This window comes from Syngnathoides biaculeatus, chromosome 4, assembly GCF_019802595.1.
Source record: "Syngnathoides biaculeatus isolate LvHL_M chromosome 4, ASM1980259v1, whole genome shotgun sequence".
NCBI classification, from domain to species: domain Eukaryota; kingdom Metazoa; phylum Chordata; class Actinopteri; order Syngnathiformes; family Syngnathidae; genus Syngnathoides; species Syngnathoides biaculeatus.
Window position 1 is genome coordinate 18896602 of NC_084643.1, and position 22772 is coordinate 18919373.

The following is a 22772-nucleotide window of genomic DNA, read 5'->3' on the forward strand; positions in this document are numbered from 1 at the left end:
GGGGATCGGATCGCCAAAGTACCCCCCTTTCGCCACCGCCCAGCTCACATCGCACCCGACCCCTACGGCTCCTGTCGCAGGTGGTGAGCCCATGTGAAAGGGTACCCATATTACCCTTTCGGGCTGACCCCTAGGTGCAGCCCCGACCAACAGGCGCTCACCTTCGAACCGCACCTCCAGGCCTGGCTCCATAGGGGGGCCCCGGTGACCCGTGTCTGGGCAAGGGAAACTGAGATCACATTTTTTGCACCTGTCGTAGGGGTTTTGGAGTTGTACTTTGTCTGGTCCCTCACCTAGGACCTTTTTGCCATGGGTGACTCTAAAGGGGCATTAAGCCCCAGACAACTTAGTGCCTGGGATCATCGGGATACACAAACCCCTCCACCACATTAAAGGTCTAACTAATCAAGAGGAAATGTATTTTATTTGTCTATCATGCAAACGGAGCTAAAATTAAAAAATAAATAAATAAATAAATTCACAACACAATTGAAAACACAACAGAAATTAAATAAATTACCGCCAAAGTGAACATTTTTTTTGTAATCCGAAAGCCTCCCATGTCTGTTTCAAACAGAGGGTCTGTTGAAGCTGCTTCCGTGTGACGTCACACCTAGAAAACCCCAGGAAACAATGGCTTCCTACACAGACAAGCATACACGCGACTGGGATCTCGAGACGATAGCAGTGATGAAGAAGTTTTTATGGAATGTGTAAATGCTACTGGCTTCTCGTGTGTGCATAAGAGATCACACAGGTTTTCGAAGCAATGAGTGTTTACTGAACTCCGAGGACATTGAACACAGTGAGCGGCTACACATAGACTACCACAGGTAAATAACTAGAACATAGATAAGGGAACCAACCCATAAACCTCGGCGAAGTGTATGCCCCTACTCGGCATAGTGACAAACAACCAATAATCTAGAGAATGCTCTGTGCAAGAGATAGGAACTGAAGGGGAAGAATTTTATTATTCTTCCCATGTTTGAAAAAATTCAACCATATATGTCTGAGCGTCGAACACAACACAAGGACGGGATTCGGTGAGACCTGACGAAGTTAACGTGGAGCTTCGCACCCAAAACACAGACTGGTAGGTGCCTCAAGAAATTTACGTACACCTTGTTGACGAAATAGTCCAATTCAAACACGTTTAAACGTCTGATGCTGCTTGCACACAACAGTGAGTCATTTGTTGTTGTACGAGCGACTGAGTGGGCGTAAAACAAAAATCTAAACCTTCGGTATCGCTCTGCGTTTTAAGATTCAGCCCGTATTTTAAATAATGCACCTAACACTTGACAGCACACACCGGCGTAGTCGAATTTCAGCATACCTCAGCGTGAACAGTACACTAACTTTATACAGTGGCCAAATTTCATCACCTCCTAAACATCACATGGATATGGATATTATCGGACATATATATCTGTATCGGTATTGTACTTACATTTAAAATGAGGTAGATACTTGTCGCCACTCCACAATTGAACACGTATGTACTTACTTGCAACCAAAGCCAAGTGAACGCTGAACCGGGTTTTCAAAGCAGTCCTCCGCTTGGAACATATTATTGTCTTCGCAAACCTGGTGCATCACCTGCCTATCTGTTCATGTTTCGGCCATTCATGTAAGCTGACTCTGTCAGCGTTTGACGCAGAACAGTCCATTCAGTCCTAACCCATTTAGTCCATTCTATCGCAGTTTCACTGTACTTTTATGAACTGTACGGGCGCCGTCTTAATACCTTACTAGTTCTTGAAGTATAATTTGATAAGAATCTTATGGAGCTGAAGATATGTTACTGTATATATTTTATTATATATTATTGGCAATGAAATAAGGACAATATACAGTATGTCTATTGTTAAATATGTCTTACCTCACAAGTTAGCTGAGAGTGGATGCTCTTGACATACGTTTCTATGCGATCATCCCTCAGCTCTACACAAGTAGGACGAGCCACTTGCAACCCAAGAGGCCCACCCACCTTGCTAAAGGTTGAAATGAACTCTTCAGCTTGCTCTGCACAGCGTCGAGGGTAGAAAATGGCCCAGGTTTTCAGGGGAACCTAAGAGATTACTTTGTCAATTAATACAAATAATCCAAATAAAATCAGGCAAGAACAAAAAAACAGTAACATTGGCTCTTATATAACGTTATACAGTTATAATTATTATTTCATATGTATTATGGCCAAATTTAGGGATTAAAAGATTTACAGATTAATTGATAAGATTCTGAACTGTGTACTTACAGCACATCACATCCAAGTTTGAATAAAGGGTTGCCCCTTGTCAATTTTTCACTTTAATGGCACATGTCACAAGATTGTACAGTGGTGTGTCTGTGTGTTTGTGGTTAAGAAACTATTTTCCAATAAGGTTCTATTTTTTTGGACTAAAAACAAACATGTTTTGTGTCTTGAACAGGTAAATGACAAGTGTTTGTCTATATATGAGAGAGAGAGAGAGAGAGAGAGAGAGAGAGAGAGAGAGAGGGGGGGGGGGTAAATACAACTATGAGCATTCACCAACTGAAGAAAAACTAAAATACAAGTGCCACTAAGACAAGCTAGGAGGACAAAAGCATAAATTATGGTGGTCACTATAATAAAATTATTTATTCCTTTAATCTTAAGTGAGATGTCATTCATTATTCAAGAGGCAGATTGATTACTTACTGAGCTGATTGAAGCCAGCCTGACAACCTCTCTGGACCAAGACCCATCAGCACCAATGGTAAATGACGAAGTTTGGAGACAAATAGTTTCAAGAGGAAGAGATCTACCCTTTATCTGAAACAGTGAACGTGAAATTCAACATCATAAAGCTGGTCTGGATTGGTTATTGAACACATTCTTTGAAATAGAATTTGAGTAAAAATATTTTCTTTGTCATTAGTACACCTTACCAGCAGGATTTCAGAGTCAAGTTGCAGACCCCATTGGGTGATCTCTTTCTGACTGTCAGGGTTAGTATTTATGTTCTTCAGAAGTTGCTTTACTGAATGGGTGTGCTGCTCAGCATTCACATTAATGTGCATGGTCAGGTCCTAAAATATTCAAATGTCAATTTAAAATATTCAAACAATTTTTTGACCAATCACACAGAGGTAAAGGTTTGTGATTTTAAATCTACTTTCAGTTAAATGTACTAAAAATAACCAAGGAAAACGACGATCCATTTCCTGAGCCACTTATCCTCACTAGCGTCGTGGGCATGCTGGTGTCTATCTCACCATCTTTCAGGCCAGAGGTGGGTTACCACTGAACTTATCACCAGCAATTTGCAGGCCACTTATGTTTAGACAACTCATTTACACATTCACACCATGGATAATTTTTAGTCTTCAGTTGACCTACAATGCATGTTTTTGGAATGTGGGAGGAAACCGGAGTACTCGGTGAAAGCCCACGCAGACAGAGAAAAGATGCAAATTCCATACAGCCGAGGCCAGATTTGAACACTGGTCATAAAAACTGTGATGTGTGCTAACCAGTCACTCATCATGTTGCCAGCCAAGGACAACATAAACATGTAAAGTAAAACATTTACTTGAATGAAAAAATGTTGACAGAATGATCAAAAGTACCTTCATTGCTCTGAAATCCTTCTTCATATTTTCCGGGATCCCAGTCATAAAAGCTAGCTCAGGAACTATTAGGATCTCACCAGTAAAGACTTGCTGCAATCAGTAAGTGTTCAATTATTGAATGTGGCAACATAGTGACAATGTCAGTCTTTTACATTCAAAATATGTTATGGATTATTATGGGAATGTAATCATTTAGACAGAGGATATGAATGTGATGTCTTTTTATATCCAATTGCAAATTCTTCTATTAGGTCTAAAATGTACAACTTATCCATCTATTTAAGACTGTGAAGTAACCTAATTGGTCCTTCAAAACACTTCACTAATGCAAAAAAATGTTCTTACTCTGTCCATAAATTGAGCATATACATAAAATCAGTATCGGATAAATAATACGTATGTACAGGAAAATTTTCTTCACACCACCCCAAGGCTCAAAGTAACCGTTCTCTCATTGCTATTTGAGTGAAAATTTATATTTTGTACTTTACGAAACATTGAATAGCAAACTACGAATCACAGATCGCTATACAGTGGTACCTTGGTTTTCGAACGTCTTGGTTTTCGTACAATCGGTTTTTGAATGAAAATCCAGAGATTTTTTTGCTTTAGTTTTCAAACGAAAATCGGTATTCGAACACCCCGACCACCTGACCCACCACGATTTGTTATTGTGCTTTCAAACGCACCCCTGAAAAAAAACCCCGGAAAAGACGTAACACGTGCGACTGCGCGGTGCAACCAGTTGACTCACACACTCCTCTGCTAGCGGACGTTTCCCAGTACTGTAGTGACTTTTTTTCTTCAAATTGAGCAACATTAACCCCTGATCATGGCTCCAAAGAAGGCAAGTGGAACTGCTGGTGCTGAAAAAGGAAAAGTCGTGCGTAAAACTGTCGACTTCAAGAAGGATTTGATAGCAGAGCATGAATCTGGTGTGAGTGTTTCTGAGTTATCGAAGTATGGCATGGCGAAAACGATGATCAGCACCACCCTGAAACACAAGGATGGCCTCAAAGCAAGTGATGTTGCTAAAGGAGCAACCGTGTTGACCAAGCAGAGGCCGCAGATCTTGGAGGAAGGCGAAAAGTTGCTTCTTATTTTCGTGAATGAGCAGCAGTTAGCTGGAGATAGTGTTGGCGAAGAAGGGAGATGTTGTCTGACGAGGCTGAAGGCAGGAAGGATGTCTCAAGTGCCGATATTAAAGCTATGTGTGCTAAATGGAACGACATCCATAATTTTGTAGAACTTCATCACCTGAATAAAGCTGAATGTTGCAGAGCACAGCAAAATTTTAATTAGGTTATGAGCCAATTCAGAAAAGATGGCAGAAACAAACATTAGATTTGTGCTTTGTGAAAAAGGGGCAAGTCACCCCCACCAAAGACATTTGAAACTGTTGTTTTATATTGCTTTTTTCTTTTGTTCCATTAACCCTACCTCTAGTTGCAAGTTAATTATTTTTTTACGTTACATACTTTCTCTGCAAACAAAGTTATTTTTCACCCCCTCATTATTGCTTGTTTAGTTATTCTGCACTTTTGTTAATAAAGAGAGTTTCACAAGGCTGGGGGCCGAGTTGCTACAGATACGGCAATGCACTCCCAGCCTAGCATACTCTACTAGGCTAAAGCATACATTTTAAGCAAAAAATAAATATATTTCTTAAATGATTTAATTTTACAATGTATTTAAACTATATATGTATTTCTACTATGCAGTTTATTATCAGGAAAAGCTAAAAAAAAAAAATCGCTTAAAAACATTTTTTTTAGGCTTGGAATGCATTATTTCATTTTCTATTAATTGTAATGGGAAAACGGCCTTTGGTTTTTGAACGTTTTGGTTTTCAATCAGCTTTCTGGAACGAATTGTGTTCGAGAACCAAGGCACCACTGTACTCGAAATGCACGGATATGACAACACAGTGAAGTAATTCCCAAAAAGAAGTGAAGTGAAGATTGGTGATTGGCATGGGAAGGTGAATAGATTTTTTTTTTAAAAAAAGGCAAGCGCAAAAGACAGAAAATGGCCATAGTATGGTAACATTTTACAGTGAAATGACAGGCGACCGCCTGTGACATGTAAGGTTATAACAGAGACTTTTCTCTCTGCCGAAACTACGTATGACGGCGAAGCCGGGGTTCAACCATCATACTCGGCGTCTTCGTTTATCACAAATGCCGTATTGGGCAACAGATTCAGAGCGGTTGCTGCCACCATTCATGTTTACATCATAGCCAGTAAGTGCCTGAGGTGTGTTCAGAGACACTGCTAAAGTAAAGAACATACTTCTCTTGTAATTAGGGGTGTCCAGATTCAATCTTTGAAATTGGAAATCGATACAATGTAAAAAAACATCAGACAAGATTTAAAATCTAAAATTTGACCACTCTTATACAACAAGTCCATTCTAGCATTTTTATCCAGCAGCTCCCAGACAACATACAGTTCCCATGTGATCACAAGTTGCTAACATGGTAGCAAGGTGTAAGAGAGAATGTTACTTTCCTTGAAGCGCCATCTTTGTTTGCGAATGACTGAGTAATACAGGGAAACTCCTTTTATACACAATCATGGCATCCCCCTGCCTGTTCACCTGTGGGATGTTTCACACATGTGTTTGATGAGCATTCCTCAACTTTCCCAATCTTTTCTGCCACCTGTCAAAGCTTGTTTCAAATATGTTGCAGCCAAAGTTTATCAGTTTGAACATGAAATACCTTCTCTTTATAGTGGATTCAATTAAATATAGGTTGAAGATGACTTCCAAATCAGTCTTTTCTATTTAATTCAATGTTCCAATTTCATTGGAATCGGGTTTGAAAAAAGATTCTCAAGCAAATACTTAAGGACAACCTGTTTTTGCTCAGAAAATAGAATGACTTCCAGAAATGCAGCCTTATTGGGGGGGGAAGCCAGTGCAAAATATAGGCCAGTCCCAAGCCCTCATAAATGCAGAGGGCTGTGTCATGAAAGGCATCTGTCCTAAACCTTGCAAAACAAAGATTCAACTAATTACAAACCAGATCAGTTGTGGCCCAAGTGAACATCACCCCGTCACTATTAACCTGCAGGTTAACGCTGGTGGGAAATCAGCTATTGTGGGTTGAAAACGAAGGAGAGGAAGAAAGCGGCTTCTTCAGAAGAAAGAGAAGAGGAAAGCACAGAGCCAACAACTGAGTATGAGGACTTGAAATTTTGGGACTAAGACAAGGAAAGTGCAAGAGTTCGTTGACATGATGATTAGGAAAAAGGTTGATATATTGTGCATCCAAGAGAGCAGTTGGAAAGTTAGGAAGGACAGTAGATTTTTCAAAAATGATGAATATGGCTGTAGTGAACACAGAAGAGGCACAAACATGGAGTGACCTCAATTAGTGGGGGTAGAAGTACATGGGTGGATTACATCTTATTAGAAACAGGATCAGCTTTAATGGCCAAATATGTAACAACAAACAAGGAATTTGTCTCCGGCAGTCGGTGCCGCCTTCATCTTTTTTCCTTTCGGCTTGTCCCGTTAGGGGTTAATACAGTGTGTCATCTTTTTCCATGTGTGCATCTTCCTCTCTAACACCCATTGCAAACATGTCTTTCCTTGCAACATCAATTTACATACTCTTCTGTCACATAGAACACCAGACACCTTCCGCCAACTGTTCCACCCCGCTTGGACCTGTTTGTTCACTTCCTTACCACACTCTCCATTGCTCTGAATTGTTGACCCCAAGTATTGGAAGTCATCCACCTTCGCTATCTCTTCTCCCTGGAGCTTCACTCTTCCGCCCCTCTCATTCACGCACATATATTCTGTTTTACTTCGGCTAATCTTCATTCCTCTCCTTTCCAGTGTGTACCTCCATCTTTCTAACTCTTCCTCCGCCTGTTCCCTGCAGATCACAATATCATCTGCGAACATCATGGTCCAAAGGGAATCCAGTCTAACCTTGTCTCCACCTCCATTACTACTGTAAACAGGAAGGGGCTCAGTGCGGAACCCTGATGCAGTCCCACCTCCACCTTAAATTCTTCTGACATGCCAACGGCACATCTCACTCTGTTCTGCTGCCTTCATACATGTCCTGTATTATTCTAACATATTTCTCGGCCACACCAGACTTGTGCATGCAGTACCACAGTCCCTTTCTAGGTACTCTGCCATAGGCTTTCTCTAGGTCAACAAAGACACAATGTAGCTCCTTCTGACCTTCTCTGTACTTTTCCACGAGCATCTTCAAGGCAAATAGTGCAACTGTGGTACGGTTTATAAGGCATGAAACCATACCGTTGCTCGCAGATGCTTACTTCTGTCCTGAGTCTGGCCTCCACTAATCTTTCCCATGACTTCATTGTGTGGCTCATCAACTTTATTCCACTGTAGTTTCCAGTTCTGAACATCGCCTTTGATCTTAAAAATGGGGACGAGCACACTTTTCCTCCAGTCTGCAGGCATCTTCTCTCCGGCTAATATTCTACTGAATAAGTTGTCCAAAAACTCCACAGCCATCTCTCCAAATTCCTTCCATACCTCCACAGGTACGTCATCAGGACCAAGTGCCTTTTCATTTTTCATCCTTTGTAGTGCCTTTCTAGCTTCCCCCTTACTGATCATTGCCACTTCCTGGTCATTCACACTTGCCTCTTCAACTCTCCCTTCTCTCTCATTTTCTTCATTCATCAACTTCTCAAAGTATTCTTTCCATCTAATGAGCATTACACTGGCACCAGTCAACACATTTCCATCTCTATCCTTAATCACCCTTAAAAGCTGCACATCCTTCCCATCTCAATCCCTCTGTATGACCAACCTGTAGAGATCCAAGGGGATTTCCACTCTAGCGTTTTTTCTTTTGGTTAGAAAAATAAGTGTAATTGTACATCCACTACCGTAGCTAACAGTGGCTACCTCACTCTCAGTGTGCCCAGAGAGAATTGCACAATGGTAGAAAATGAAGTAAAGTTAACCCCACCATGGAATATTTTTAACAGGGACGAAAAGAAGCAGAGAGAGATGGAGAATGTGAGAGAAAGTCTCCAGAAAGCTAAGTCTAGGAAGTATGATGAAGCGTACAGTGAAGAAAATAAGTATATGAACACAGTGCTATATTGCAAGTTCTCCCACTTAGAAATCATGGAGGGGTCTGAAATTGTCATCGTAGGTGCATGTCCACTGTGTGAGAGATAATCTAAAAAAAAAAAAAAAACAGAAATCAGTGTATGATTTTTTTAATGATGTATTTGTGTGATACAGCTGCAAAAAGGTATTTGAAGACCTGCCTATCAACTAGAATTCTGACCCTCAATGACCTGTTAGTCTGCTTTTCAAAGTCCACCTTCACTCCATGTCTTATCCTGAATAAGATGCACCAGTGTGAGGTCGTTAGCTGCATAAAGCCCAGCTGGATGTGACAACAAACTCGAGGTAGAAAATTGGCAACATGTTGCAGTTGAATGAGGGTCAGAATTCCAGCTGATGGACAGGTGTTCAAATACTTATTTGCAGATGTATCACACAAATAAAGAATTTAAAAAAAAAAATCATACATTGTGATTTATGGATTTTTCTTTTTATCTGATCTGTATTTCTTTTTTGTATTCCATAAATGGTAAGGATACAGTGTCATGCAGAGCATTACTTATAACAAGTATATAGACAACACTATTTACAGTGAGGGTGGGGCGGGGGGGGCATGAAATGTTTTCCTATTCGGGTGCGGGGTGTGACAGAAAATAATTGAGAAGCACTAGAGTAGACAGAATGGGATAGTGATGTGTATGATGATTCTGGTGGCGGGAAGGAAGATTAAGAAGACAGAGGCAGAGAAATTTGGTGGAAGTTCAGAAATTAAGAGTGTTTGTTGTGTGGCTTTTCGGGAGTAGGTGGGACGAGCTCTCAGTGGACAGAAGAGGCTTCCATAAGACGATTACTACAGTCCAGGTGGTCAGAGAAAAAGGCAAGAGAGTACTTGGTGTATCTTCTGTCAAGAAAGGAGAGTCGGAGACTTGGTGGCAGAAACTTAAAGGAAACCTTAAAAGGAAAGATGGTAACCAAGAACAAGTGGGACAAGTGGACCGAGGAGAGGAGAATGGAATACACTGAGATGCAATGTTGGGCTTGGCAGAGGTGGCAAAATGCCAAACGAGGCATTTGATAATATGCATGCGAGGTTGGACACTCAGACAAAAGATCTATATAGTTCCACCAGCTAGAGGGATAGAAATGGGAAGTATCTTCAGCAAGCTCAGGTGATTAAGAATAGAGATGGAAATGTGTTGAGTGGTGCAAGTAATGTGCTAGATAGATGGAATGAATACTTTGAGGGGTTTATGAATTAGGAAAATGAGAGATAAGGAAGAGTTGAGGAATCAAGAGTGGTGGACCAGGAAGTAACAATGAATGCTTGGAAAGGCATTAAAAAGGATGAAAAATGGAAATGCTGTTGGTGCTGATAACTTTCCTACAAAGACATGGAAGCAATCTAAGAGAGGTGACTGGAGTTTTTGACCAGCTTGTTCAACCGAAATCTAGCGGGTGAGAAGATGCCTAAGTACTGAAGCAAAAGTGTGCCGGTTTTAAGAATAAGAGTAATGGACAGAGCTATTGGAACAAAAGAGGATATATTGATGAAACACAATAAACACTAATGGCAAAAAGTTGTGAGTGCTAGACTCAGGACAGAACTATTAGTGAGCAACAGTATGGTTTCATGCCTAGAAAGTGTACCAAAGATGAATTATTTGCCTTGAGGAAGGTTCATGGAAAAGTATGGAGAATGTCAGAAGACAGAGTACCCATACAGCAGAGTTGGCCAACAAGTCAGAGATGAAACACCACCTTTTTTTATTGTGTAACATCCAAGAGCCATGTCACATACATGAACATCATTCCCTATTCACAGAGATAAGTTTGTTTAGCCAGATTTCTTGTAAATGTCACACACTAACGTAAGAAAAATCGACTCTTGAACAAAAAACATAAAATTGTGTGGTCTCTCACAGACAAAATACCACCTCAACGAAGTCTTGTCTTGTATGTCACAACTCTCATCTAATGCAACACTAAAATACTCATGATCTGAGATCTGAGTAGAACTGTGTATCAGTAGCCATACGAATGTCCAACATTCTCCGTTCAACAGTGTGGCGGAACAGTTGAAAGTCTGATACTGTTTAAGACAGTTTTGTGAAAATACTGTGCTAACTTTTCCGACGAAGGTCACCTGACCGTAGTGAGGAGACGCAGGTGCTGAGGTTGTCCCTTCTCTCGTTTCACGGCTGAGCTGGGTGGCTGGAAAAATAAAGCCACTCTTCCCCAGTCCTGTTGTGGTTTCTTCTCACCTTCCCCCTCAACAGGCCGCATAGTCCCGTCTCACTGGCACATCGACCATACATACTGAGCTTGTTACAATACCCATTACAACCGTAATAAAGTCAAGGAAACCGTGCACACAAATACCGAAATGAACTCAACCAATGAGCACTTCCAACCACTGAAATGAACTCAAGCAAAGGACGCAAACACCGACATAAACAGAGCTTTGATATGCTTTTGTGCCTTCACGAGAGCCGTACGAAAGGAGGCAAAGAGCCACCCTGCTATAGAGGAATTGTGTGTACTGCATGCAGAAGCCTGAAGTGAGAGAAGTCCATCCATCCATTTTCTGAGCCACCTATCTTTACAAGGGACGTGGGAGTGGTGTAATTTTTCTGTTTTAATTTGACTGATTATTACCGATCATTTTCTTTGTCGCTTATCCTTATGAGGGTCACGAGGAGTGCCGGAGCCAATCCCAGCAGTCATCAGGCAGGAGGCAGGGTACACCCTGAACTGGTTGCCAGCCAATCGCAAGGCACATGGAGACAGACAACGGTTGCACTCAGGACTGTACCAAATATTAACATTGGTTTTCTCAGGTGTTCAAATACTTATTTGCAGCTGTATCACAAACAAATTGTTAAAAAATAAATCATACATTGTGATTTCTGCATTTGTCTTTTTAGATTATCTCTCTCACAGTGGACAAGCACCTACGATGACAATTTCAGACCCCTCCATGATTTATAAGTGGGAGAACTTGCAATATAGCAGGGTGTTCAAATACTTATTTTCTTCACTGTATGAGGGCAGCAGAACAGCGGTGAGACGTGCCGTTGGTGTGTCAGAAGAATTTAAGGTGGAGGTGGGACTACATCAGGGTTCCGCGCTGAGGCTCTTCCTGTTTGCGGTAGTAATAGATAGGCTGACAGACGAGCTCAGACTGGATTCCCCTTGGACCATAATGTTCGTAGATGATATTGTGATCTGCAGTGAAAGCAGGGAACAGGCGGAGGAACAGTTAGAAAGCTGGAGGTACGCACTGGAAAGGAGAGGAATGAAGATTAGCCAAAGTAAAACAGATATGTGCGTGAATGGGAGGGGCGGAGGAGGAAGAGTGAAGCTCCAGGGAGAAGAGATACCGAAGGTAGACGACTTCAAATACTTGGGGTCAACAATACAGAGCAATGGAGAGTGTGGTAAGGAAGTGAAGAAACGGGTCCAAGCGGGGTGGAACATTTTGCGGAAGGTGTCTGGTGTTCTATGTGACAGAAGAGTATCCGCTAGGATGAAGGGCAAAGTTTATAAAACAGTGGTGAGGCATGATGTACGCATTAGAGATGGTGGGTCTGAAGAAACAACAGGAAGAAGAACTTGAGGTAGCAGAAATTAAAACGCTGAGGTTCTTGCTTGGTGTGAACAGGTTGGATATGATTAGAAATGAGCTCATTAGAGGGATAGTCAAAGTTGTATGTTTTGAAGACAAGGTGAGAGAGAAGACTTTGATGGTTTGGACATGTTCAGAGACGAGAGACTGAGTATATTGGTCGAAGGGTACTGAAGATGGAGCTGCCAGGCAAATGAGAGGAAGACCAAAGAAAAGGTTGATGGATGTTGTGAGGGAGGACATGAGGACAGTGGGTGTAGAAAGGAGGATGCACGAGATAGGCTTAGATGGAAAAAGATGATATGCTGTGGCGACCCCTAACGGGACAAGCCGAAAGAAAAAGATGTAAACTTTATGAAATTCCAATTTAAAAGTTTGTATTAGGATTTCCATTCAATACATACAGCAAAAACATTTTATACATAAAGAAAAATATTTGTTTTAAGGTTTTTGTTTATTTTGGACAATACAACAGGGACTGCATGGCTACCTATTTTTAAAGGCCCACTGACATGCCCAATGTCAACATTCTAAAATAGATATTGCAAAGAAAAATACATAACATTATTCACTTCCATGTCTAAACGAAAAAATAAATATGAGCAGAGAGCATGTCATCCATGCGCAATGTTGTGTAAGTCTCACTCGACATCCAAGTGGTAGCCATATTGCCTACAACGTCATCATTAGACGTCACACTGGTACAGTCCCCATTGAAAACATGTGGTGGCACCTGCTACGGGAGGGGAAAAAAAAGACATTTTCAGATTTTTCCGGCGCCCCTTCTGACACGGAAGCTCTTTTCGAAGATGAGAACATCTCTCAGTCACATGAACATTGGCGACAGATCAACATCCCCGACAGCGTCGGCAAAGAACAACGGCGCTGATGGCGTCGGCGATGAAAGATGAATAGAGATGACAACGGCATCAGCGATGGACAACGCATGTACTGTACATGGGACGCCACACTGCCTTTTTGACATTTCCAGAATATTCGCTGGAAATAACATTCGCCCATTTGGAACATTGGATTCGACTTTGGTGACTATACGTAGTTTGGCTAGTTTGTTACACGCTACTAAAGTTTTACTTCTATTTTGTTCTTGTTTTGTGTTGTATTATATTGTGTGTGAAGTGTTTTAAATGCAATACAAGTGCTTTGTTATGTTTTGCCGGTTTGACCACGGGGATTTATTCTAAATTCACACATAACATATGCTATAAACTGTGACACAAATACCCCACACCCCAACAATCAATTTTTTAAATAGCTCTATACACACCTACCTGTCATTTGGAACCCACAAAGCTCTCGTCCTTTGCACCTTTGCAATCCATTTTTTCATGAAAAACAGGGCCATTTGGAAAATGTGAAGCGTGAATGCATCCTCCCAGGTGTTCGAGCAATATCCAGCAATACAACGAGATGGCATTTTGGCTAACACGAAGGAACAAAGAGCTACCTTCCCGCAGGTACAACTGGTATAAACACACAAACCTGGCTGAGTGGGTTCTGCAAATAACGTCACTTCCTGCTTCTTCTCCAAAACAAATCCCTCGAGAGAATTTTCATAGCGGGAGTTACAAAAAGCCATATATGTCAAAATCATCTGTGGTGAAAAAAAATGATGGGTCCATTCCGGCTGCCTTTTTTTTTGTTTTTATTAAAAACATACTAAAAATCATGCTTTTGGTATCAGTAGACCTTTAAGGACCCTAGCCACTTGCTGTAAAAGAATCAGGTGTGGGCTCAAAGTTAAAAAAAAAAAACAAACAAAAAACAATTACTTCCACTGATCTTAGAAGGTAATTCATTTCAAATAGTATTGAGTACAAATTTTACCTTTTCCCCTGGCTTTGAACGCTCCTTTGGTTGATGCATTAGAAGAGGTTGGTCCATATCTTTAATAATAATTCCATAATGCTTGCTGAAATTCAGAACAAATGATAATGTAATGTTTAAACAGTTAAAATTTAAGTTGATCTTAAATACAGTGGAAACTGGATTTAATGGACTGGACATCTTGTTGTCAGTTAAAATGAAGTACTTTTTTCATGGGCTCAATATCCCAATCATAAAATGTGGGAATAGATACTTTTCACTGACGTCACGCTGACCACGTGGTTTTTGTTTACAATTACCATTTTGGACGTACATGTCGTGCCTGCTTATCATTGCGAACTTGTTGTCGTTGGACGTTAACGCGACAGTTTTATCAGATATTGCACAACAATTGGACAGTTATTATAAACAACAGTATACAGAAAAGATACAAGCATTCGGTATCATTTTTCAACAACATTTTTCCACCCAAATTCTCTCCAGGATACAGCAGAAGTACTTTTCCACTGATTGGAGATTATCTTTTTCCAAGTTTCCACTTGGAGTTTAACGTTACTTTCCTTTTCCCATTTCTCTTTCATATATATATGGAATCATCACCGCTTAACTCCTGTAATATTCTATAAATATTAGATATGTTTCCACCCCCTGGGTCTGACTTATAAGCAAGAAGGAATATTTTAACCATACATGGATTAGTTTGTTCTTTTTTCACAATTTTCTGTAGCTAATGTTTCAATTACAAAAAAATCTATCAATGTTTTGATTGGTTAATCTAAAGTGATTCTTTAGTTCTTGGAATTGTCAAAGTGCACCCCCTTCAAAAAGATCAGTGTATGATGAGCCGCTTTTCTGTCCATTGTTTGAATCTTATGTCAAATCCGTTGGGTGGAAAATCGGAATCATATCCGATCCATTTTATTATCCAGTATGGTTCCTTATGCTTGTTTTCATTCATTGTTCTCTGCCAAATCTTGGACACTTTAATTAATGGTTTGGTGTGTTTTAAAAACTTAATCAGGCCTGTGTCCCTTATGATTGCTTGTAATGGAATATCCCTTGATATCATACATTCTACATCTTTCCATTTTGCTTTGTAGGAAAGATTACAAATGTCGACCAAAGTTTTTATTGCACGGCTTGATAGTAATTTTTAATATTTGGGAGAGCAAGGCCCCCCTTGTCTTTTGATAACTGGAGAGTCTTATAACTAATTCTTGGTCTCTTGCTTTGCCAAATAAATCTTGGTATTAATTTGTCTAATTCTCGAAATGTCACTTTTGGGAGCTCTACTGGTATATTTTGGAACAGATAGAGTAATCTAGGTAACAGGTTCATGTTTATTGTTTCCACCCACGCTCGCAATCCTAAAAAAGGAAGCAGATTCCACCTGGTTAAATCGGATTTAATTTAAGAAATTAAGGGGTCGTAGTTCTCTGATATAATAATTGTCTACAGATTTATAGGAATATTCACCCCTAGATATTTAATTGTTTTTGAATTCCAATTTACATTGAGTTCTTCCTTGATGGGCTGGCTTGGGGAATAATTAAATAACAACATTTGACTTTTGTGTCGATTCGATTTATAACCTGATACCAGGCCATATTCTCTTTGAGTTATAAGTAATTCTGGGAGGGATCGGGAGGGCTGTCCCAAATATATCACAATATCATCTGCAAACAGCAATTTTTTGTTCTTCATATGTCACCTTGATCTTTTCATTCTGTTTGATTTACTGACTCAGTGGCTCGATAAAAAAGGCAAACAACAGTGGTCAGAGAGGGCAACCTTGGCGACAACCCCTCTCCAGTTCAAAGCCACCGGATAGTCTTTCGTTGAGTCGTATTTTAGCAATTGCTTTGTGATATAAGGCTCGTATGGTCTTACTAAAATCTTTCTGGAAATGGAATCTCTCTAGTATCTTATATAAAAAAAAGTCAATCAACGGAAACAAACGCTTTCTCCGCGTCAAGCCCTAATAGGACAGGATCTAGTCTGTTCTCATTTATGTGGTTAATTACATGTAATTTCCTCCTGACATTATCTTGTGTTTGTCTTTGTTTGATTAAACCTGTTTGATCCAACGGTTTAATATTATTATTTCAAGGAGTTTTGCTAAAATTGAAGTAAAAAGTTTATAGTCCACGTTCAACAACCTGATTGGCCAATAATTAGAGCATTCCGTCGTATCTTTCCCTTCTTCTGGTATTACTGTAATTGTTTCTCTCCAGGATGGAGGAATTTCTCCTTTTCCTCAAGACTCAGGTCTTATACCACTCTCCTGTAAACCCATCAGAACCTGGGGTCTTGTTGGGTTTTAATCGAGAGATTGCCTTTTGAGGTTCATCTATGGATATCTTCTTTTCCTTTCAGCTTGTCCCGTTCGGGGTCGCCACAGTGTGTCATCTTTTTCCATCTTCTTCATCATCTTCTTTTCTAACACCCACTGTCCACATGTCCTCCCTCACAACATCCATCCCTTTTGCCTCCCGCTGCGCTGCGACAAAGACACCGCCATCGTCCATCTACTCCTCACCGGCAACGACTGACCCACACTCATGCTGCTGTGGCAACTGACCCGCTACCGAGCAAAGTTCACATTGCTGTGGCAACAGATCCGCTGCTGCATTACACCCATGTCGCGGTGGCGACAGACTTCCGGGCGAGCGTCGAAGTAAAACGCTGGAATTGCCAGAGCACCTCCAATGTGTGTTTTTCCAAAAGACAAAACTCAGAAACAAATCGCAGAGGGCTTAAGTCTTAAAGGGCTCCTGCTCCTGTCCAGCAGGCGGCCGTGTCCTGCGCTTGTCCAGCAGGTGCTGATGACTCGTCGGCCGTCTCACTTTCCTGTCCAGGCGGCAGTCAAAGCTCATCGGCTGCCTCACGTTTCTGTCCAGGCAGCGGTGAAAGCTTGTCGGCCGCCTCATGTTTCTGTCCAGGAGGCGGCAACGATATCACGGTCCCCTTCGTTCTGGTACCAGTGGCGACAGGTATTCGGAAGTCTCACATTCTTGTATAGACTACAACCGGCCCGCGGCTCCCCCCCGCTCCTGCTTTGACGGCGACCGGCCCGCGGCCGCCTCACGCCCCTATCTTGATGGCTGGCGCCTCGGCCTCCCGTCTGAGGGCCATGCCACGACGGCGACCGATCTTCGGCCGCCCCCCAACCTAGCTTCAGCAGCAACTGATTCCCAACTGCCTCATGACCTAGCCTCGGCAGTGGCTGATCCCCGGCCGCCTCATGACCTAGCCTTGGCGGCGACCGACCCATGGCCACCTCACAACCACGTCCTGGGAGGCAGTCGCATGCTTCCGTCTGGTTCCTGCTTCGCTGTTGGGTTCCTCCTCCAGGACGTCCGCCCGAATCACCCCGTGGAGACCCTGGAGCCTGGCGTCTTGGTCGACCTACTAACCTGCCCAGCTGGACGCCTCGCTTTTGGTGGCCTGGACGGCCAGACAGACAGACTGGGGTTGGGGGGGATACCCTCCCCCGGACACTCTTCCACCCGACCCTGGACATGTTTTTTTTTCCCGTGTGGTTTTTTTTGTTTAAGCAAGTCTGCAATCTGCGCCTTGAATGGGGGGGGGGGGGGGTTCTGTCAGGTGCCAGGCAGGACCACGGCCAAGAGGGGCGTGGCCACTGCCCTGGCCGGTGACACCTGTCACTGCTCTCAGCTGTTTAACATTGGGACTCTAATTAGATGTATTTAAGTTGGAGTTTCGTCACTGGCATTTGCCAGATCGTTGCTTAATGTCTCGTTCCTCCATTCTCGCTATCCTGTTCCTGATCCCCCATGTACCGTGATGTCCTGGTTACTGCTGCTCCCATTGACTGTCTGCCCAACCTTGGAACGAATAAACACTTTTCCCGAAATGCCTCTGCGCCTCCAGAGTCTTGCACTTGGGTCCTCCCCCGCACTGATGGGTCGTGACAACTTTCTACTTTGGCTTCAGACCAGAATTTTTTTTTTACTCAAAAAAAAAAAAAAAAGAGAAAATCTCATCTAGTTACACCAATTTTTCTTCAATTATTCACATACCCCGTCATTCATTAAGGCAACAGCACTTCTTTATTTTACTTTTATCATTATTATCGAGCGTAAACACAAGCATGTTTAACGGTGTTTTAATTATGAGTGTAGAGCCGAATTAAGAGCCGAAGGGGGGCAGAGTCAGGTAAACTATCAGGAGTGTGCTTCCGTGTTGAGAAAACAAAAAAAAAAAGTCAGGCTGTGGTTCACTGCGCTGGATTGGTTTTCATGTGCTCTGAGAAAGTTTATGTATTTTTACTCATAAATTTTATGCGTGTGATTTTTCGTGCTTGACGGTGCAGATTTACGAGTGCGATCGCGCCTGTCAAGTCACAGTGACTGAAAATCCCATGACATTCCCTGACCGAAAACAAATATTTTTTCTTCCAAGACCTGGAAAAGACGTTTCTTCCCATGATACTGTATTCCAGAAATTCCCTGACGCGTACAAACCCTGAATAACCCAATTTTACAGGACTTTACACGAACAATATTTTACTACACCTAAAGAAATAAATTGTCGAGTATATTTCACGTGGTGGAGAATAAAAGGTATAATCTCTGGCCGTGGGGTTTAACTCCTTCCATACATCGCAAATGCCTCTCTCTGTTGTAATTTTTTCCACTTTTTTGGATATGGTATTGTTTTGTGTCCAACTTAATCTTGATAGAGCCCATTTTGGATTCAATCTCAAATTAAAGTCCCCACCACAAATCACAATTCCTTGGTCTTCTGTAATCAACAAAGCAAAGATTTGTCTGTAAAATTCCCATGTTGCACCTGGGGGAGCATAAACATTTATAAAAGCAATTTCTGCTCTTTTCAACCTCCCCACAACCACATTATATCTTCCTTATTTATCTATAATTTCTGATTTCTTTTCAAAAATCACCCTTTGAGACAAGTGTAGCGACCCCGCGTCTAAGTTCTGTTTTGTATAATGACGATGAATAGACCTGATTAAAGCCCTGTCTATTATTTTTAAGGTGCTCTGTATCAGTTAAATGGGTCTCCTGCAATAGTAGTCCATGGATCCTATCCTTTTTCATTTTGCCCAATATTTTGCTCCTTTTTATTGAATTAAGTACACCCTTTACATTATAGGAAGCTATCCTTATTGAGGAGATCTGGTCTTCCATCACGATTCAAATATCAGTTATAAAGTTATTACCCCTCCACTCAAACACAGTAACAGCATGAGTAAATAAAAAAGGAAAAAAAAAAGAGGAAACCCCAACCCCCCCTCCCCCAAAAAAAAGAAATAGACAAAACATAAATGGAACCTGAACATTGTAAATTGAAAAGATTTCACCAGTTTTTCAGCTTGAACTTCATGTTTTGTGGTCATGATTATGACCCTATAGGAGCTGTGATGTTTTATCAGCTCAGAGGGGAAGACTCTACATGTCACTGACTGTAGAGGGCCCTCCTTTAAGAGTCCATAACTTATATTTACTCAGATCTTCCCCAGTCCTATATAATGTGTTGATAATGTCATAGAAGTAACCCAAATCTTATAGTGATGGTGATTTTTTTCCCTATTTTACATTTTACCCCCAATCACCATCACCTTGCCTCTTTACCATGAACAATTCTTTATCCCAATAAAATAAAATTTCCCGGTCTGTCCGTCTGAAGGTGTCCAGTTGCTTTTTAAAGCCTTCCTGTGGCATCTCGGCTTGTGGCGTCCATTTCTCTCAGGATTCGAGGTCTGTTCCACATCAAGTTGTTGACTCTGTCAACACAGCTTAGCAGAGGTTGATATATTGCCACGGACACACCTCTCTTCACCATGTCTTTTGTAGCCTCCTCTGCTGAGTTGTACGTGCATGTTTCTCCCTTATAGAACACCCTCATTCTTGCTGGGAAAGGAGTTTGGAACCACATATTGTTCTCCTTAAGCACCCTCTTCACCTCCATGTACTGTCGGCGTTTCTTGAGTATCTACGGTGCATAATCATGGTCCACGAACACTACTTTGTACCTTGATGTAAAAGTCTTCTCTTTCGCCACACTTGTTTCAAGATTTACTCTAACTTTGCTGCTTGAGAATTTCACGAGGTTAGGTCTCGGTGGTGCGTCTGGTTCTCAGATCATCGGGGTGTGGCAAATAGAAGTGTTCTTTCAAAAGATTCTCCATGAACATCATTGTTCATCCAGAATTGTTCTCCAACCGCTCCGCTACGCCATGAATTCTTATATTTTCCCGTCTTGCTCTTCCCTCTTGGTTAATTACTTTGTCTTGCAACTTAACCTGTGACTTTAGTAGCTCCCTCATAGCTTCCTCGAGTCCTTGCACTTCTTAATTTTTTGCAATTTAGTGTGTCTGTATATGCGCAGCTGTGTATCTTATATTTACATTTCTCTGACATTGAAGCCTTCAGCGCAAGTACAAGAATGTAAGCCTTTGCGTATCTGTTGGTGCTCGATTAATTGGGTAAATCATTTGTTTAACTTTGTTAAAGAACACAAATTTTCACAACATCCATACGTTACGTTTTTATTACGATTCAAACTTCATGTGCAATGTTCTTTTCCGCATCACAGACTTTTCCCAAGTCAAACCTCATTGGGCTACCAGCAAAAATATAGGGTTAATCAGGAACAATCCATTAATTTGAGTGAGGCTAAAATGCCCCTTCACCAACAGTGCCAGGAAGGAAGTGAAATGTGTGAGGATTTACCTCAAGCTACAATGAGGGAGTCAACACCCCGAGGACGAGGCTTTTCGGAAAGCAAAGGTTGGTTTGAAAAATTTCAAAAGCGTGCGAAAATATGGTACGAGCTGTCAAGTTTAGCAATTGTGTTGATGGGGTTATGTCCTTGTACAGGGTGTTGGATTAAATGGATTAATTGTACATAAAGTTCTCATATTTGCTCTCTTGTTTTGCTTTGAATGCTCTTTTACTATGCTTACGTTGACTCACGTTCGCTTATATTTTTATTGTTATGTTGTTACTCACAATTGGGGCGGCATGGTGGCTCAGCTGGTAAAGCGTTGGCCTTACAGTTGTGAGGTCCCGGGTTCAATACCGGAGCTGCCTGTGTGGAGTTTGCATGTTCTCTCCGTGTCTGCGTGGGTTTCCTCCCACATCCCAAAAACATGCAACATTAATTGGACACTCTAAATTGCCCCTAGGTGTGATTGTGAGTGTCAATGTGCCCTGCAATTGACTGGCAACCAGTTCAGGGTGCACTCCGCCTTCTACCCATTGACAGCTGGGATAGGCTCCAGCCCTCCGGTAACCCATATGAGGATAAGCGGAGTATAGTATAGTATTGGTATCAGCCAAAATTCAAAACTGCAATTCAAGTAGCACATCCAAAGTGAACAAGTTGGATCAGTATATTCCTTGTTAAAACAGTATGATTAAAGTGGGTGAATGAGTAAATGAGATAAAATATTTTGTTAATATACTCAGACAGAGCTACTCGGAATGTAAATAGTTCCATATGACTTCACCATTGTTCATATCATACTGTGTCGCGTTTTGTTTACACATTAAGGACTACAGCAGGAGTCACCAACGCGGTGCCCCCGGGCGAATGATAGCCCATGAAGACCATCTTAGACGCCCGCAAGGTATGTTCTAAAAATACCATAGGCCACAAATTGTTACTATTATTTGTGCTATAAATTATGAATCTGACTTGCTTACGTGAATTTAAATTTTAAAATACCTGTAATGTCATTTACTAAAATAAATTAAAACAAAAATATTTTATGTACGTGTAATGAACTGAGTCTGAAATTTGCTGCAAACAGGTCACGTAGCCCTTCATACAATCGGTGCTCACAAAGTAGCCCTCAGGCTCAAAAAGTTTGCTGAACCCTAGACAACAGTGTCGTTTTTGTTGTCATTTTTCTTTTTGAAAAATTAACCACCCTTTATGCAAAATTTTTTCATGGTTTTGAGATTACAGTGTGAAAATTGCAGTTTGCTATGGATTTAATGGGTAGCAACAATGAGAGAAATGGAATCTGAGTATTTTGAAGGAAATCACAACAGAAGATAAGAAAAAAAACTGAACTAGTTCATTTTGGAACAGTCGATCCGTAACATAGTATTGAAAAAAAAAAAAAACGGAAAAACAAGTAGTTTTTGGAACAGTGTGTCAAAATTTTGAGTTATGAATTGATTTCTGGAGTGGTGAACTGAACTTTGAAATAGTGATGAAAGTAAACTTTCCCAAACACTGATCCTATATAATTTCATATTGCAATAAATCCTGCAGTTTAAAAAAAAAAAAAGCATGACACTTATTTTCAATATTGTAGAGGCCAAGTTAGAAGTGTACAATTATAATGGAATCACTTAACTGGACCCAGTGTTCTATTCCCACCCCCAAGCCATACAGCACTCTAGCGCTTTTTGTGTGGCCTCTTTTCCACAATAGAAGCCAACACTGAAAATAAAAAGCTTAAAATATTTGAAAAGTTTTAAAGTTTATCCAAACTTACCTCCCCCAGCTGCAATTTGAATATGTGTTGCCTATTTTTAAGAGCCCAGCTAGCCCAGGACACTAACACAGAGCTAATTTACACATGATTTGCTTACGGCAACAGACTATTACTTTCGATATACTTTA

At 41.2% G+C, this 22772-nt stretch overlaps 1 protein-coding gene across 7 annotated transcripts in view; it reads right to left on the reverse strand.

The window, feature by feature from the left end:
• The window catches only part of piwil2 (piwi-like RNA-mediated gene silencing 2), a 118327-nt gene that overhangs the window by 37930 nt on the left and 57625 nt on the right, over positions 1-22772 (reverse strand). For all 7 annotated transcript variants that reach the window (XR_009794700.1, XR_009794699.1, XM_061817785.1 and 4 more), the window contains 5 exons: positions 14148-14232; positions 3598-3690; positions 2917-3057; positions 2687-2800; positions 1886-2074 (listed from right to left, as the gene is read on the reverse strand). Coding sequence is in view for 5 of the 7 variants with exons in the window: in XM_061817785.1 (XP_061673769.1) it covers positions 1886-2074; positions 2687-2800; positions 2917-3057; positions 3598-3690; positions 14148-14232 (622 nt within the window). In the remaining 2 variants the exon portion in view is untranslated. The remainder of the gene's footprint in view (positions 1-1885; positions 2075-2686; positions 2801-2916; positions 3058-3597; positions 3691-14147; positions 14233-22772) is intronic.